Source organism: Clinocottus analis, unplaced genomic scaffold, assembly GCF_023055335.1.
Source record: "Clinocottus analis isolate CAN_PGR_092001 unplaced genomic scaffold, fCliAna1.0.p SCAF_7, whole genome shotgun sequence".
In the NCBI taxonomy this organism is placed as follows: domain Eukaryota; kingdom Metazoa; phylum Chordata; class Actinopteri; order Perciformes; family Cottidae; genus Clinocottus; species Clinocottus analis.
The window spans coordinates 17,002,114-17,018,586 of NW_027176229.1; the positions used below are offsets into that span (position 1 = coordinate 17,002,114).

At 42.1% G+C, this 16,473-nt stretch overlaps 3 protein-coding genes across 7 annotated transcripts in view; 2 read left to right on the top strand and 1 right to left on the bottom strand.

The window, feature by feature from the left end:
* The first annotated feature begins 30 nt into the window (after nucleotides 1–30).
* On the top strand, nucleotides 31–4,089 carry mthfd2 (methylenetetrahydrofolate dehydrogenase (NADP+ dependent) 2, methenyltetrahydrofolate cyclohydrolase). Its single transcript, XM_068604803.1, has 8 exons — nucleotides 31–200; nucleotides 1,797–1,981; nucleotides 2,100–2,222; nucleotides 2,532–2,684; nucleotides 2,777–2,884; nucleotides 2,970–3,062; nucleotides 3,194–3,319; nucleotides 3,415–4,089. The coding sequence occupies exons 1-8, from the start codon at nucleotides 121–123 to the stop codon at nucleotides 3,561–3,563; spliced, it is 1,017 nt and encodes a 338-aa protein (XP_068460904.1). The 5' UTR covers nucleotides 31–120; the 3' UTR covers nucleotides 3,564–4,089.
* Nucleotides 4,090–5,345: 1,256 nt separating this feature from the next.
* Nucleotides 5,346–7,044, top strand: arl6ip4 (ADP-ribosylation factor-like 6 interacting protein 4). Its single transcript, XM_068566300.1, has 5 exons — nucleotides 5,346–5,575; nucleotides 5,657–5,977; nucleotides 6,283–6,400; nucleotides 6,473–6,542; nucleotides 6,627–7,044. The coding sequence occupies exons 1-5, from the start codon at nucleotides 5,404–5,406 to the stop codon at nucleotides 6,681–6,683; spliced, it is 738 nt and encodes a 245-aa protein (XP_068422401.1). The 5' UTR covers nucleotides 5,346–5,403; the 3' UTR covers nucleotides 6,684–7,044.
* Nucleotides 7,045–7,965: 921 nt separating this feature from the next.
* LOC137778925 (membrane-associated phosphatidylinositol transfer protein 2-like) overlaps nucleotides 7,966–16,473 on the bottom strand; it is a 37,599-nt gene continuing 29,091 nt past the window's right edge. Inside the window, exons 17-27 of one of the 5 annotated variants that reach the window (XM_068566294.1) lie at nucleotides 16,167–16,319; nucleotides 15,052–15,216; nucleotides 13,767–14,060; nucleotides 13,105–13,253; nucleotides 12,891–13,007; nucleotides 12,565–12,681; nucleotides 12,321–12,469; nucleotides 11,913–12,062; nucleotides 11,601–11,781; nucleotides 11,277–11,405; nucleotides 7,966–11,014 (exon numbers count right to left, since the gene is read on the bottom strand). In XM_068566294.1, coding sequence (XP_068422395.1) covers nucleotides 10,646–11,014; nucleotides 11,277–11,405; nucleotides 11,601–11,781; nucleotides 11,913–12,062; nucleotides 12,321–12,469; nucleotides 12,565–12,681; nucleotides 12,891–13,007; nucleotides 13,105–13,253; nucleotides 13,767–14,060; nucleotides 15,052–15,216; nucleotides 16,167–16,319 — 1,973 coding nt within the window. In that variant the 3' untranslated portion in view covers nucleotides 7,966–10,645. The remainder of the gene's footprint in view (nucleotides 11,015–11,276; nucleotides 11,406–11,600; nucleotides 11,782–11,912; nucleotides 12,063–12,320; nucleotides 12,470–12,564; nucleotides 12,682–12,890; nucleotides 13,008–13,104; nucleotides 13,254–13,766; nucleotides 14,061–15,051; nucleotides 15,217–16,166; nucleotides 16,320–16,473) is intronic. The other 4 variants (XM_068566295.1, XM_068566297.1, XM_068566298.1 and 1 more) reach the window with 4 other exon arrangements.

Consider the following 16,473-nt stretch of genomic DNA (forward strand, 5'->3'; position numbering starts at 1 on the left):
GGGGGAAGGGCTATAAAGCACTCCTGCCCCACACTCAGCTTCTTCCTTCACAGACATCGCTCTGTCAGGCCGGGTGTGGTGTTACGTAAGCGGTGTCTCTTCTCCTCTCCGCCGGTCAGAATGGCAGCCATCAGGACTCTCAGGAAACTGTGCAAACACTCCCAGCTTCAAGTCTGTAAACTGCACACGACCGCCTCGAGGTGAGTGAGACCGCCAGCTCTAAAAGCTGATTTAATTTGGGTAAATGCAATCCTACTTTGACGGCATGTTCGGCGCCTTCCTTTCCAACATTACACGATATGTTTATCTTCAATACATTTCTGAATGTGCTTGTTTCCTGTGGTGCTGTGTTCAAACGGATGAAACATATTTGCGGTTTAATATGCAGGGTTTGCTATATTTTATTGTACTAGCTTAAATATCCGCGGTTTTTTTTCACATTTTGAGGCGCCCCTAGCGGTATGCCGGTAACATTGCAGCGGCCGGCTGGATGATGAAATCTATCTCGGCTCTTGCACCCGGAGCTTGAGGACCCAGGTTTCAGCTGGAGACCGAGGTGTTGAGCTGCATGCAGGGAACACATATACACATGCATGCTGGTTGTGGATGACCTGCGGTCAGTAGAATTAGCAGAAATTATGTACACTTTTGTCATGTTATCGCACGGTTTTTTACCTGTTTTGCAGTTCGGCACAGCTGAGATAAATGTAATGAGATAATGTTGCACACACTCCCTAAAATAACAAACCATGTGTGGCCCCTGCACATGATCTGCAGCTCCAAAGGCACAAGGTACACAATTTAAGACCAATGACCAAGTCATGCTTGAGTTATTACCATGTAGCACAACAAAGATACAACTTTAAAGCATTGGTGCACTTGAATTACAAACCAACTGAACAAACTTTGCATTGAAATACACACAGCAACAAGTAACGTACAGAAGAAAACAAAAAAGATAAAATAACAAAACATGCAATGACAACTAAAGATGAAAAAAAAAACATGCACAAAACCCCAAACTCCTCTGAGGTTGGCCTTAATTATCATTGACTAGTAATTTACTTGTAACATGTATGCACATGTGAATAAAGGCCTTTTCCATGCAGTAGACCGTCTTTCTGTTTAAATTTGTATGAAGCTAAAGGGCAGTTTGAAGCCCTGCAACTTTTACTAATTTCCTCTGGGACCTGGTACACTCATTGGCCCATGGCCTCACACATTTCGCCCGACGCTGTGACGCTTTTCTGTGAGGTGTCGTTAGTTTTGGCAGAATAAAAGGGTGGTTACATAACTGTTTGGCTCATTACCCTGTAGTTATTAGATACTGCTTTCTTGTTTGTTATGCAACCATTTTGACAAGGCAACCGTTCAGGTCAAGTCAGTTTGTATACTCATACAGTGAACTACACTATCGGTTGACTCTTGCTGGTTTCTAACATATGGTACTGCAACTCTAAAGTACAAGTGCTCATGAAGCAGATGACTCTGTCAGGTGGAGACGTGCTGTGTCTAAATTTAGAGGATAGAATTTGTGCTTGCACCAGCTGGATGGTGAGATCGATTACAGGTTTCTGGTGTCTGTTTAATGAAAATTAAGGAGATAAAGTACAGCATATGAATTCATTTGGAGAGGGTAAAGATTATTCAAGTTGAAAGTGTAGAATATGTTGCAATATTAGAATGAGCAGTCATATGAATACTTATTTCTGTGCACGACTAACCGCAGGAACATAAGATAAGGTACCAACGGTTTGTCCTCTGACGTCAGTCTTTTTTCTCTGCCTAACTCTCAGACAGGAGGCGGTGGTCATCTCAGGAAAGAAACTAGCACGTCAGGTACGAGAGGAGGCCCGGGCCGACGTGGATAAATGGGTTTCAGCCGGCCACAGGAGACCCCATTTGAGTGTAGTTTTGGTGGGAGAAAACCCAGCCAGTCACTCCTACGTCCTGAATAAGACACGAGCTGCAGCTGATGTTGGTAAGAATAAAGCCCACAGTCCTCATATGCATGTGTAAACCTTACCTTTTTTACAATATATTAACAAAAGAACAAATGGCTGTGTTTTAAGTTGCTTTCTCACTTGAACCTCCCACAGGAATCTCTAGTGAGACGATCGTCAAGCATTCAGACATCAGTGAGGAGGAGTTGTTGGACCTGATCTACAAACTCAACACAGACCATCGTGTGGATGGCCTGCTGGTCCAGCTGCCTCTGCCAGGTACAAAGAAAGTCCAACAGTGGGGCTGAGAGATGAACAATGAGAATTGTGAATCATGCATCTGTTGCGTTGTATGGGTTGTTGTTGTTAGCAGGCAGACTTTGCATTGACTGATACTATTAGTGTATGGAAGTATCAGTCAATGCTTAACTGATACTAAACTGCTTAACCGCGGGGATTTTCTTTCTAGTTAAAGATAAAACGCCTATTAAATAAGTTGCAATTCTGACCTTTTACAAACTCGCGTGTGAACTTGAACAAAACCCCAGACGTCTAGTTGTCCTGAATGAAGTCTTCGTATTCTGACAGATCACATTGATGAGCGTGCGATCTGCAATGCAGTTTCTCCGACCAAGGATGTGGACGGCTTCCACGTCGTAAATGTAGGTCGCATGTGCCTGGATCAGTCTACCATGCTCCCGGCTACGCCCTGGGGAGTCTGGGAAATGATTAAACGCACAGGTAACAACAAGCCTGATCACTTACTTGGTCTTAAGGTTGAAATGTCGCTGGACAAACTGTCTAAACTAACTATTTGGATGCTCGTCCTTCAGGTATTCCTACTATTGGGAAGAATGTTGTGGTCGCAGGGCGCTCCAAGAATGTGGGCATGCCCATTGCCATGTTGCTGCATACAGACGGCCGTCATGAGAGGCCCGGAGGTTGGTTACTGTGGGCTGTTGTTCATATTTTTGGATGGAGGGTTTAAATATGCGGTACAAATCCTAAATGGTAATCTTGTTGCAGGCGATGCCACGGTCACTATTTCTCACCGTTACACTCCAAAGGAGAAACTTCGCCAACACACTCAAATTGCTGATATCATTGTGGCTGCTGCAGGTTTGTGTTTCTGTTCTGACAATGATTAAATAGTTTAAAGCTCATTTTTCTTGAGGACATTTTTGTTTCTGTTGTCTAATTGTTATGTGTGTATGTATGTGTGTGTGTGTGTGTGTGTGCTGAACTATCAGGGATTCCAAACCTCATTACAGCCGACATGATCAAAGAGGGCGCAGCAGTTATAGACGTTGGAATAAACAGAGTTCAGGACCCAGTCACCGGAAAAAGCCGACTTGTTGGAGATGTGGATTTTGAAGGTAAGGCTGGACAGCAAACGTGATTGTATTTCTGCGTGAACATGCTCGGCGTCTCGGGTGTCTGTAACTACATACCTTTTTATGTCTATATTCAGGTGTGAGACAGAAGGCGGGCTTCATCACCCCAGTACCCGGAGGTGTAGGACCCATGACTGTGGCAATGCTCATGAAGAACACTATCAAAGCAGCTAAGAATGTTCTGCGATTACCTCAAGAGCGGATCCGCATGGCGGCTGCCTCCTAATGGGCTGAAGAAAATTCAAGCGCCGGCAACACATTCCACCCCCTCCAAACACCACCACCTCCTCATTTTTTACTTGGAGCGACCTGACGAGCTCTTGTTACACATGGACTGGAAAGATGTTGGCTTTAAGGCACTGCTGACATCTTTGACAGGTTCCGAACTGTCCAGCCATGTTTAGACTGTTACGTTCACTCATGCAAGCTGCGACTTTGTGTTTCAGTATTTATAATACAATGTATTTCTTTCAAGTTTGAAGAAATCATAAACTACTATATTTATTTATTGCTCGACATACTATCTAACCATAAATGGAGGCGGCTTACAGCATTTAACTCTAAGCTGGTAAGCAGTTGAAACCAAGTATTGAAGCTTGTTGTGCTGCTTTCAGTTAGTTTAGCCTTATGTAACAAGGGTGATAAGGGCTAACACCAGCAGGAGCAAATATGTTTATCAATTTCTAAGCTTTAAAAATTCACAATTGCCTTTGTAAAAACTTTGAAATAAATATTGGAAGTATGTTCTCGCATTGATGCTTTCAGTGCACAAAGTGTCTCATTTACATTGTAAAACGATGACTATGATGTTGCCATAACTCACTTCTCAGGCACTATTAAAAGGAATTGCCTCTTAGTCACAGTTCTGAATGGCCACACACATTTTGAAGTGACATGGAAGCAAAAAGATTGGGATGAGCATACTCAAGTGTGTGTGTGAGGATAAAATATATGATATACAGAATAATTTTCTCAAGTTGTAAAATGTGCTTTAATTTATGCTATAATTTGTTTATTAATATGTATATAAATACAAAAAAAGAAAGAATTTAATCTTTTCTCATTTATATTTTGTTTGCTATGCGAGGTACCACAAGCTTATTCGGTAGGACCCATTGGGGTCAATTGATTGAAAACACACAACCAAATATGGAGGTGTGTCTTGTGGTCATGATGTCACTATAACCTGCCTTAGATCTGGCCTTTTTGTTCAAAGGCTATTCAAAGACAGGAGCGTCCCAGGTCACCAGAGAGCCCACCTTCTCTAAGACCCACTGACCTTCAAACGGCCAGTCACACAGCTGACGTGATGTGGATTATAGGCAACACATTTATACACTGGTTTTCATGTAATCAAAGAACATTTTGAGATTTTGCATTGATCTTTAAAAAAATAAAAGATAACTGAAATGGGAATTCATAAATACTGTTTATAGTTATTTACTTTTTTAGTATTTCAAACATCACAATTGTATGTGTATTTATAAACACATATGAATAAAGCCAAACGTGGTCGGTAAACTACAAGTAGCCTAACTTTTGGAACCAACAGAAATCATTTTTTTCTGTGACTTCCTGTGTATAATTTGAAAGCAGCCTAAAACTTTCCGACTTGATTGCAGTTTTTTGTAAAGGCCTCTGCTGTTGCCGCCTGCTCTCATCTGGATTCCAGGCCAGGCGCTGCTCTTACGAACGAGCCTACGAAGATTTCATATATATATATATATATATATATATATATATATATATATATATATATATATATATATATTAAAAAGAACATTGGCATATGAAATAGGGAGTGGATATTAGATAAAGATATATTATTATTATTATTATTATATTACATAGTCCCTATGGTAAATATGTCAAATTGGTTACCATATTTCGTTGTTCCCCATAACATATTCAAACTATGTGTACGTGTTGGGTAAACTGAAGGAACTAGGAACCTTAACACTTTTTTTTTCAGACGCTGACGGAAGACATTTGTAGACGCGCACACTTCCGTAAACTAGAGCCGCTTTCTACTCACCCGTGTGGTTTATGTTCGTTGTATCGTCTCGATGATGGATCGCAGCAGATCATCTGACAGAGCTGGAAGACAAAAAAAACACGAGAAGAAGAAGAAGAAACGAAGACGGTCCTCCTCTTCTTCTTCATCATCATCGTCGTCTTCCTCATCCAGCAGTAGGAGTCGAAGCAGATCGTTAAAGAAAACATCGCACAAAAGTCAAGGTTGGGACATTAAAAAAAGTAGGACGCTTTGAGAGCAAAACAAGTTGAACTCCGTTGAACTTCCTTTTCTGTTTCCCTCAGATGTGAAAACACAAAGAAAGAAGCGAAGAAGAAGCTCTTCCTCATCATCGTCCACCTCTTCTTCGTCTTCGTCTTCTTCGTCGTCGTCGAGTGACGAAAAGACAAAGAAGAAGAAAAGTAAAGCCAAGAAAAAGAAGTTGAAGAAGAAAAAGGCGAAGCTGAAGAAGCTGAAGAAAAAGGAGAAGAAGGAGAAAAAGAAGAAACTGAAGAAGGAGAAGAAGAAAGCAGAGGTGGTGTTGCTGCCCAGTCCTCCTGTGGAGAAGCCTCCATCTTACCTGGAGGTGTGGCAAAGTGATGAGGGAGCAGTGGAGCTCGGACCTGGTGGGACATTACATTACTTCAGTGTTTTCCGGTTGTTGAAATAATGGAAACTAATCAGAACTGCAAATTGAATTCCTTTTCAGTTCTGTTGGTCGTAGCAAAAATTACATTTGTATAGGTTTCCTTAAGTTTTAGGAAATCGTGGTGGGTATTTTTCACCTTTTCTGTCAATTTATAGTCTAAAAGATTATTGGCAACTTTTCATACGACTTGACAAATGTATTTATCAGAATATAACCTAATATTAATATTGTAAGAGAATGCACACGTCACACGTAGTGTATTATATTTGGTTTCCTCTGCAGTAATGACAGATGAGCAGAAGGCCCGACTCTCCACTAAGAGGCCCATCACGAAAGAGGAGTACGAGGCCAGACAGAGTGTGATCCGCAGGGTGGTGGACCCAGAAACAGGACGCACCAGGTAAGCCAGCGAACAAACGGAAACACATGTTCTTGTAATAAATTCTACAGCTTCTTCTTCTTATTCGTCTAGATTGGTGAGAGGAGAAGGAGAGATCATCGAGGAGATAGTGAGCCGAGAAAAACACAAAGAAATCAACAAGGTAAAAGAGAATTTCAACTCTAGCGTTGTGAAATAAACAAAGATGTCCCTTATGTCTAACGTTGAGCTTCCATTCATCCCGTAGCAAGCCACGAAGGGAGACGGGAAAGAATTCCAGAAGAAACTGGGATTGAACAGGTAGAAGATGCTGAGATCCTCTTCAGTAGTGCGGCCTCAATAAGATGAATGTTATATCATAATATCAAACGGTCGCCTGTGATTTCACTGCACAGTAGTGATCTTACAAAAGTAAAGGGACATGCACTCTGGATGTAGACCATGTTTAATCCTGGTAAAAGACAGTATTTCCGACTGATTTGCCTTATTCTATGCTGGAGTTGGTGAGCGACTTTGCCCTTTTGTGTCTTCTGAGATCTGCAAAAGGAACTCTACACAAGGTAGAGGTCCTAAATAGTGATCACATGCGATGGTAAATGTATTTTTATTTGTCCATGTTTTTTAAAGTATTTCAGTGAATACATTAAAGGTTTAATCCTGAATAAGTTGTCCGTTTTCTGTACCTGCTCCTAGGATGATGCGACTTCATTTGAAATCAACTGCTTTGTGTTGTACGTCACAAAGCTGGTTTAAGCGTCGACACCGACTCTTTTGCATACAGTTTGTAAGCTGCAGTGAATTGTCCTAGATTTGAGTTATCCGTTCTCTCTTACTATCGTGCTGATTATTATATTCTTCATGACAATTTTATCATTTTGCATGGGGAAAAAAGGCCAAAATATAACTTAGTTGTTATTTTATGTTCTTTATACACTGTACATGAAACACAAGGTAATGAATACAATGAAGTTATCCAAAACCTACAAGATACACACCCTGTACAAGGAAAATATTTACCAAGGTATATTGCCCATACAGAGATATACAGTCTATGAATGCTAATTGTTGATGTTACAGTGGGGGCACTGCATTAACCTGGGGGACATTTTGAAACGGCAACAGATTGCCTAATGTTGGTGAAATATTTTTTTTAAAAAAAGGTTTCTCCTTTGTACCTTTCCGTTAAAGTGAAAACAAGCCACAGCCTTTTAAGCAAACATGGCCCTTTTCCATCTGGACAAAGTAAATAGTCCGTCCATTTCCGTGAAGTAAATTCAGGAGGGAGTGGCGTTCAATCTCGGCCTCAACACAACACAATAGTAATGTAAGGCAGAAAAGGGAACCGTAAGGCCTCTGGTAATATGTGTGTGAGTAGCAGAATCATAGCGAGTGTCTGATCAGAGTTATCCAAACTTCACGGAGAACCGCACCGCTTCTTCTTTATACGTTTTGGATTTTAATATCCATTAGATTAGCTCTCTGAGTAAGGACATCTGGCTCAGTAGTTGCCAACTTTAGATGAGTGCATGTTTCATAGCATTACTTTTCCTTTTTGTTTTTAATTAGTATTGATTAACAAACAGCCATTCTTCAATCAGCAGCCTCCGAAAGGGTTTTATTTATATGGCTTAAAGCAAGATCTCTGAAATGATCAAAATGCAGAGGGACTGTAGTATAGTTTGTAATAGCGCCGTTCTTTACCTGGATAGGTAGAAACAGCCCGGATTAAGGAGTTATAGGTACCTATACATTAGGAGTTATCTAGCATTAAGTCTCCCTTCGTTGATATCAAAGGGCTGCACAAAATATTAGAAACAGTTTACAGGAGAACAATACAATTCAACAGCATACCAAACTACAGCCTTCAAAATCACCATTACATTTTCCCTTTTGCAAAAAATCCTAACCTTCCTGAAATCAGGATCCAATAGGGTTGATCAGGTCAGTGGCACATTCTTGTGAGAAATCTTTTATGGATTCAAAAATGGTGCATCTGTCTCTGTGCATTTGTTGAGTGCTAAGATGTATTCAGGTTCCCTCTGCAATTTGACGTCTGTAGAACATGTGCCTGTTGAACTGATTGTCAATGCACTGTAACATTTCCTCAACAGTCTGCTTGATCTTGTGGTGCGGTTGAGTAATATTGCACATTTCCCTTTCATCTGAGCCGTGTTGGCCCATTACAGTCGGCTCTCTACATGCCTTTTAGAGGGCCAAATAAAATCATTTGAACGAATAAATCACCCATGTGTACCAATTTCAGTAATAAATGGCAAACAGCATTAAGTAAGTCAGAGCTCTGTGTTCCTACTTCTGAAAGCATTTTGTACAGAATTTACAATTTTCTGATTGTTCTTCCTCTAAAGGTGCAGCAGAACAGAGAAAAGAGACCTTACCAAGAAGGATTATCTATGAGCACATTCAACGCCTCATTTACAGCCTAGGGATAACCAGAGAGAAGTCAAATCCCAAATTTCCAAAATAGATAATAAACATACAATATATGACACAAGATAGCAGTTCTGTTGATACAATTCCGGAGATCTGTAAGATAACATAATAAAAATACAATACTGTGCCAGGCAAAGACCTCTTCGAGTTTTGGCTGCTGCAACTTAAGTAATCTTAAAACACACTTTGTTCACAAAATCAATACATTTTAAAATATCTAAAATCTTAAATAAGAATAGTTATTATCATCAATCGTTAAAGTGTATCCTGAATGAGGTGGTGTTTACCCCCAGAGAAAAGAAGACACTTGAAACTGGTCTTCAGTGGACCAGATACCAGATCTGCACTGTAATATAACAATTATATACAAGCCTCAATAAGCCATTCACTTACATATTTACACAATCTATTCAATTTTTACACAGGAGACCATAATTATTTCCTCTCTGATCATATACAGCATATCATTCTATACTGTTTACTTTGGCACATTAACTGAACAGTAGCAGGAGCTTTCCCGATAGCCGAGTTGTACACTACTGATTCAGGAAGGTACAGCAGCGCCGTGTGGTGGAATGCAGTGCTTTAAAATCCCAGGAACCGTTTCTGCTGCAACCATAGTTAAAGGGTAATATCTCTGTTCGCTTCATGTGATATTCAGATGGTTCTTTGTTTTGAGGGGCAACTAGAAAACAAGCAAAACTGGATTGTAAGGTTTGGTGAAATATTAGTTCGACATATATTTAGTCGGCTGTGAAACAAGTAGTAAATCTTGATCAAATAATTTATGGTTAGCTTCCTTTAAAAAACCTTTCTAATGCTGTGACGACCTCAGAGGCCTATTGCCTCGGTTCTGCTGCCCTGGTACTCTGTGTGTCGTTTACAGGTCCTTGGCTGGGTGGAGCTGAGGTGCCGTCACCCTAATTGGGAACTCCTGGCCAGTGTTCTTCTTCTATTTGACCCCGCCTACCCAGACGCCAGTGTCGAAGGTCCATCTTCACCAACCTATTGTGTCTTCGTTACCTTGACTTGCTTGAAATCGTTACTGCTAAATCTAGAGTCAAGTCCCTTCTGTGTTGCAGCTAACGAGGCGTCACATGCTGATAAATGGTGTTTTCATAAAATAATCTTCAAAAGGTACATCTTGTGTGTCCGTTTGGTCACACTGGGAAAAGAAACACATCCAATCCAGTTTTACCTGATTTTTTAGCTCTGCTCACAAACGAGAACATATCTTATTATCACATAGAAAAGACATCATATTAAAACTATTATACTCAAAGTTGATCTCCATGGTAATTGCTGTACTTGCAGTGGCAGCAGTCAGTTGCAGAGCAGTATCAGAACTTGGACCTGATACAGGCTGTCTGTAGCCACTTTGTGTTGTTTGCTTAAGTACACAGCATAGGCTGCTTGTATGTGGAACCATCACCAATCTAAAAGCCTGCTTTAGAAAAAAAAACTGACCTTGTATTCAAGACTGATAAATATGTACTAAAAGAACAGGGAGTAGAAACAGTCTGGATCCCTACAAGCTGTGTGTCTGTGTAAAAGTTTCCTGCTCTTTGAAATGCCTGTTGAGTTTTGTGTGTGTTGTATAATAAATATCGCCAAAGCCTCCGTTCCTAAATATCTGTTGAGTGTGACTGGCATTAGTTTATAAAGAGTGGTTTGTAGCACCTATTGTTTCCATGTTGTTTGTACCCATCTGGTGCAAGCTAGCCGTTTTAACCTCTTGGCGTTTCTCTTTGTCATGGGTCTCTTCCTCAGCCCTGTATTTTTAAGTCACTCTCCTCTTACATTGTCTCCCTCATCTCATTTGGGGCTGAGAATGCCTGGTTCCAGCTTGGTGCTGCTGCTGCGGCCCCAGCACGTGGCTGTGATGCTCATGCTGCGCTGTGCTGCTCCCTGGCTGTAGCTGTGAGCGCCCTCCAGCCGCTCGCCGTCTGATTGGCTCTGTGTACGCTCCGGTCTATTGTGGATGGTGCCTGTTGGGGAGCTGGGGGCTGGCTGGGAGGAGATGGTGCGCAGCAGGTGGTTCCTTTTCCTTAGGAAGTCACTGTTGGCACCCAAGCCGAAGCTCCCTTTACGCAGGACCATGCGTGCACTGCTGGACTTAGCTGGCCGAGAACGGTGGCTGTACTCCAGCTGGGACAAATGAGCCGCATATCCCTCTGTGATGAACTGTTGAGAGGAGACATACTGTCAAGTATAAAACATCTAAGAATTTGTACTTTCTGGTTAAGTTAATTGATATTCATTTATGTATTGTTAATTCAATTCATTTTATTTAGTGATTAATTGGTTGTAAAAGTGGCAGTGTTAGGCCTTATAAGTGTCCAATGTTAAATCTTTTGTATTGAAGTTTAGCTATTTACATGATGTAATATTTATTTGAAAAGCAAGATCAATTCCCTAAATTATGCACAACATAATCAAATGGTACCTGGCACTGGTTCTGCATCTTCTTTGAGGGTCTACCGACAATGTATATTTGGGAGGGAGAGAGGCCAATGGAGGTGTAGACTGAGATGTCTTTGGTTGATCCGTAGCCAGCGAAAATCTTCATCTGAACCTGAAATCAGTCAAATGAATAAAAGCGTTATTTCTGGGAGAGTCAGTCCCTCAAAGTAATACCATGTCAGCACTCTTGTTTTCACCTCTAAAAGTATTCATTCCTCATTCATTCCACAAAAATCAAGATCACACATGCTCAAACTACGGGACTGCACATAAATCCGCCACAATCCTCCCTTCCTCCCAGTCTGACCTCTGTCAGGGACTTCAGAAAGTTGGTCTTGTGTCTGAGTGGGTCGTGGACCAAGCCGTCACAGAAGGAGACAATGCCATGAGGGAAGTTGTGCTGAGATAACCAAGCCACGACCCGCTGCTTCTGCATGTCTGGTCGTCCTGTCGCATAGATGATCAAATAGCCTAAATCCTGCCAGTGCCTGCATTGAGGAGGAACAGGAGAACAGCATAAAGATGTAAATAACAAAGCAACATACTAATGTACTTCAGTCTGAAAGGGGCTTTTGTGAAAACCCAAGAAAACAGGAATAGAAGAAGAGCAGCTCGGTACCTGACAACATCCACAGCTCCTGCACGGACTTTGGGATCACTGCCCATGATTGACACACTGGCAGCAAATGACCCATCAATGCTGAATACCACAAACTCTGTGCCACGTGGAATAACTGTCAGATAGCTGTCTGCAAATGTGTGGTCGCCTCTGAGAAATGAAAGAAACAACAGAGAGTATGAAAAGGTGACATTTCCCTTGAGCACACTCATACACAACGACACACTGAGCTAAAGCCAAAATATAAACCAGGCTTCTTGATAAAATGCACACAAAGCCATGATTATCTGTGATGTTTGAGCAGAACAATTACCTCGCTATTGTATTTAGCACCTGCGCTTTTCCTACTGTGACGAGTCAAAATGTCTGGTGTGAAATTGGCCAACGGAAAAGGTCAAAATAACTCACCTGACAACCATTTTCACTGGGTAGACGCCGATGCCCAGACGTTTGTCCTCTGGGATGATAAAAGACACACGGCCACTACTGTTGGTCACTTCTGTGTTGAAGTACACCCACTCTCCTGATGGAGGCTGGGTCATGATGTGGAGGTCAACCTGTACAGGATTACAAAACCATGAGCACAAATCACACAGACATTACTGACATCCGTCTGTGTATGCTGGTGGTGTGGTGACAAAAGAGAGATCACCTTCTCCCCGGCCAAGGTGACCATGTCCAGAGGGCCGTACATGAAGCGACCTGTCACGACCTGCTGGGAGTCTTCTGTGAACACTGCGTCATTTACACGGTGATTAGCTGTCACGTTCTGTCAAAGGAGTGAAAGAAAGGTACATGCTGAAATGTCATTTCATACATAACACTTAACAAAAAAAAAAAGTTATTGATGGTGAATGTCATGAAACATTTTTCTTTTATTTGACGGATGAGAGAAATGTCAGCGAAAAAGGAAGAAATTCAGAATTTTGTGGGGCACTAAAGTCCCCTGACAGTAACGTTTGTAGATCTGATGCTTACCCTGATCTTTACATGAGTCCTCTTGCGGAGCCACTTCTCTCGAGGTTTTGAGGGGGTGAATTCAGTCACTTCTTTTCCATCGAGCTCCAGGATGCTAGAGTTTTCATGCCTCATGACCTACAGGACACATTTCAGCCACTCATCCTTAGCATCTCTGAAGCAGACCTGTTGGTCACTTATTAAAAGGGTGGCTGCTACTCTCATGCTGACTCACCTGTCTCAGGAGAAAAGACACAACATCAGTGGACTCCCAGTATGATGCGTGGAAGAGGTGCGGTAAAGCCACTGTGGGGAAAGCAGTCAGAGCATCGGGGCAGTACAGGGCAAAGTCCAGCCGCTTTGTGCCCCACCAACGTGCTGCAACTGCGATGGGAACGGAGGAAATAGGGTGCAGGCACGTAAGGTGAAACTGTAGGATTCAGTGAGAGGTATGCGATGCCACGCAAACGTGCAACACCCCTGAAGCTTGAGCAAAAAGAAGACTTCAATCATGAACCGCAATCACCACAGATCCCAGCAGTTTTTCAGCTAAAAAGAAGAACATCTGTAGTTTATTATTCCCGGAAAATCAAATGCAGAAAGGAAGAGAAAGAGTCAGTTAGAGCTGATGCATGATTCTATGAGCAACTGAAGATGGTTCAAAAAAATATTATGGATTTAAAAGTCTGGATTTCTACATTATGCCTCATGAATATAAATTACTGCCTTGAATCATCAACTATGAGTTCAATTCTGAAAGAATACAAGAGGAGAAAAAAAGAGGCTTCCAGAAAGAGCAGCATTGACCTTTTGGCTTTTGACACAGTATAGAACAGTGAGCAGAAAAGAACTGTAACCTCAAGTTATTTTTAGATGTCCCCTTCCTGAGAAAAATACCTTGGTCAACTTCAGCCTGGGAGTCCAGTGAAACCAGATCAGATATAGCATAGTGCAGCCCTGCTGACAGGCAGTTCTCGTACTGGCCAATAGGACTTAGACCTTCTTCACTAGCCTCTGCCTCGTCGTCCAGCTCTGCCACTACATCTGCAGCAGGAGATCCTTCGGCCAGGTCAGCCGCCGCTTTCTTACGGGACTTAGGAGGACTTTTCAGGAAGAATTTGTTTTGTGATGAAAGGGCGAGTTGGGACAAAAAGCTGAACTTTTTGGAATGGATATTTTGGCATGATTTGGCTATGGGGAGAAAACAAACAGAAAGAAATCTAAAGAAAAATGGTTTAATGTTGGTAAGTCACAGTTTAAACTGTTTGAAGAGTGATGTTGCGATGCATCTGGTTCCAGGAAGCTGCCTTAAAAAGAACTGTGGATGTCAAAGGTAACAAAAATATTGTTAGTACAGTCACATTAAAGGCAGTAGGGCAGGGGTGCTGTTGAAAGTCTTCTGATGCTCTGGTATTGCATGAACAAAAATCAGTTACAAATAGTTGAAGTGCCTCTACTTTACTGGAGATGCTAGAACAGCAGAGTGCAGGACAATAATGGGAGGTACAAATAAATGCTCTGGTAACAATGTGAAATATTGAGGAACGGGAGGACGCTGGCAGACAATCTCACATAAAACACAACAGAATACTGGTCATCTCTGCAGACACTTGACTCAGGAGTGGACAATGCAGGAATGGCTGAGGGACACGGGTGTCCACATTAGATAAATGCAGCACTCATTCATTGCATTTACATTGAGACAGTGGATAAGTTAGACAGACAGTGAAAAGTGGCGCTAAACTTGCTTTTCTTCAGGACTTTGCTTGCTTATAGTGGGACTTTCAATTTGAACAATGTGATAAAAACTCACTGCGAAGTAGAAAAAGATCTATTTGGCCAACTACATTGCTCCAGCTGGAGTGCAGGGCGTGTATAGAGTCAGAGTAACGGGGTTGAGAGAGAGAGAGAGAGGATGAGGATGAGAGCGAGAGAGACAGAGAGAGAGAAACAGAGAGAGAGAGACAGAGAGTAAGAGAGAGAAGATGAGGGAGAGAGAGAGAGAGAGAGAGAGAGAGAGAAAGAGAAGATAAGGGAGGAGAGTCGGAAAAGGAAGGGAGACAGAATTAGAGAGAAGATTTAGACTGAAAAAGAGAAAGAAAGTGGGAGAATAACTAGACAAGTGTTTGTGTGAGTGGAAGGAAGAGAGATAGACAGGCTTGTTGGTATTGAGAACACTTACTGTTGGCTATGTTGGTGGTAGTGTAACTGTCTGCCATTCCTGAGACCTGGCTGGCAATGCTGATCTCACTGGCCCTCCGCTGGCCCCGGGAAAAGGGGCCCGTTACAGGGGATGAGGGGTACGAATTGTCCATGAAGACACCACCATGAGACTGAACAACATCCGCTATTGAGCCGAAACAAGGAGATCCCATTAGACAAAGACACAGGTAAAGGGAACTCACAGTGATGAGTGGGATGTGCGTTAGGGTGGCAGCACAGAGACGTGACGGCAGGCACCATGGTCTCAGAGGACATGTGAAACCAAAAGGCGGCCGTAATGTAGCCAAGGTCAGATATCTGGAACATGCCAGTGTAAACACAGGAGCATGAGTACATAAAACACTTAAAATCACGAATGTCCACATGTGTTACAGTCACACCCATGTGTGATCCTCGTCTCTTATGATGGCGCTTTGTATCTATTAGCCAACATCATGTTTAAGTCTTTGTAGCCAGAATGAAATGGGTCTGTAAATGTTATAAATCAGATGACCTCTGACCATTATCACAACAAAAAACATCGGAACCATATATTTATGATTTCTGAGTAGAGCTCCACTCACAGCACACTATACAAACACAACATCACACGCAGCACAATTTTCACATGCACAACACAAATGCTTGAAAACATTGAATGGGACATGAATGTGTGATGGCAACAACTACATTTAACACCACATGAGATGCTTACTGGATTTTCCAAAGTATTTCCATGACAGGTTGTAAAAATTTTGTAATATTTCTATGTCTCACTAGAAATTATTCAGAGGCCAACAATTTAACCAGTAAAATTATGACTGATTATCTTGCAGTAATTTAGATCAAAAAGCTAGATGTTGCGAAGAAAGGTACAGCAGTATACATGATGGTCTATCAGGGTTTTGGATTCATAGGAAACATGACTGCAGCTCTTGACTCTTGGAACAACAGAGATGGGAATACTCAGAAAATACACATGATAGGTATAAGAGCATCTTGGACGTGAAAGCAAAAAGGTTATAACAAATAGACAAAGGAGACACAGTGAATGGGGGTGAGAACAGATGCGGGTGAATGGGAGAGGCTACACACACTCCATAGTGGCGGGTGTGGCTTTGAGGAAGCCCTCCTGCCAGTTTAGCATAGGCACAGGGATGCAGGTCTCGCTGATGGTCTCCTGACAGCGAAGGGACAGAAAAGGTCCGCTGTCAAGTAGCAGCTGAGCGTTGCTCTGCACTGTCTCCACTAGAGAGGGAGGTGGAGGGGCAGAAGGGACAGAGGGGGGTTCGAGGTAGAGAGAGCCACGTACGCAGATATGGGGACAGGAGGCCGAGACAGGAAGAGAGAGAGAAGACAAGGAAGACACAAAAACATATGAAGCAATAAGAACTGAACGTAG

What these genes read in the sequence shown, in the direction of transcription:
- mthfd2 (XM_068604803.1), top strand. Translation starts at nt 121, where the DNA reads ATGGCAGCCATCAGGACTCTCAGGAAACTGTGCAAACACTCCCAGCTT. An exon ending in GGTCCAGCTGCCTCTGCCAG is followed by an intron (nt 2,223 to 2,531) that starts GTACAAAGAAAG and finishes GTATTCTGACAG; the next exon opens with ATCACATTGATGAGCGTGCG. An exon ending in TGGAGATGTGGATTTTGAAG is followed by an intron (nt 3,320 to 3,414) that starts GTAAGGCTGGAC and finishes GTCTATATTCAG; the next exon opens with GTGTGAGACAGAAGGCGGGC.
- arl6ip4 (XM_068566300.1), top strand. Translation starts at nt 5,404, where the DNA reads ATGATGGATCGCAGCAGATCATCTGACAGAGCTGGAAGACAAAAAAAA. An exon ending in AACATCGCACAAAAGTCAAG is followed by an intron (nt 5,576 to 5,656) that starts GTTGGGACATTA and finishes TGTTTCCCTCAG; the next exon opens with ATGTGAAAACACAAAGAAAG. An exon ending in AACACAAAGAAATCAACAAG is followed by an intron (nt 6,543 to 6,626) that starts GTAAAAGAGAAT and finishes TTCATCCCGTAG; the next exon opens with CAAGCCACGAAGGGAGACGG.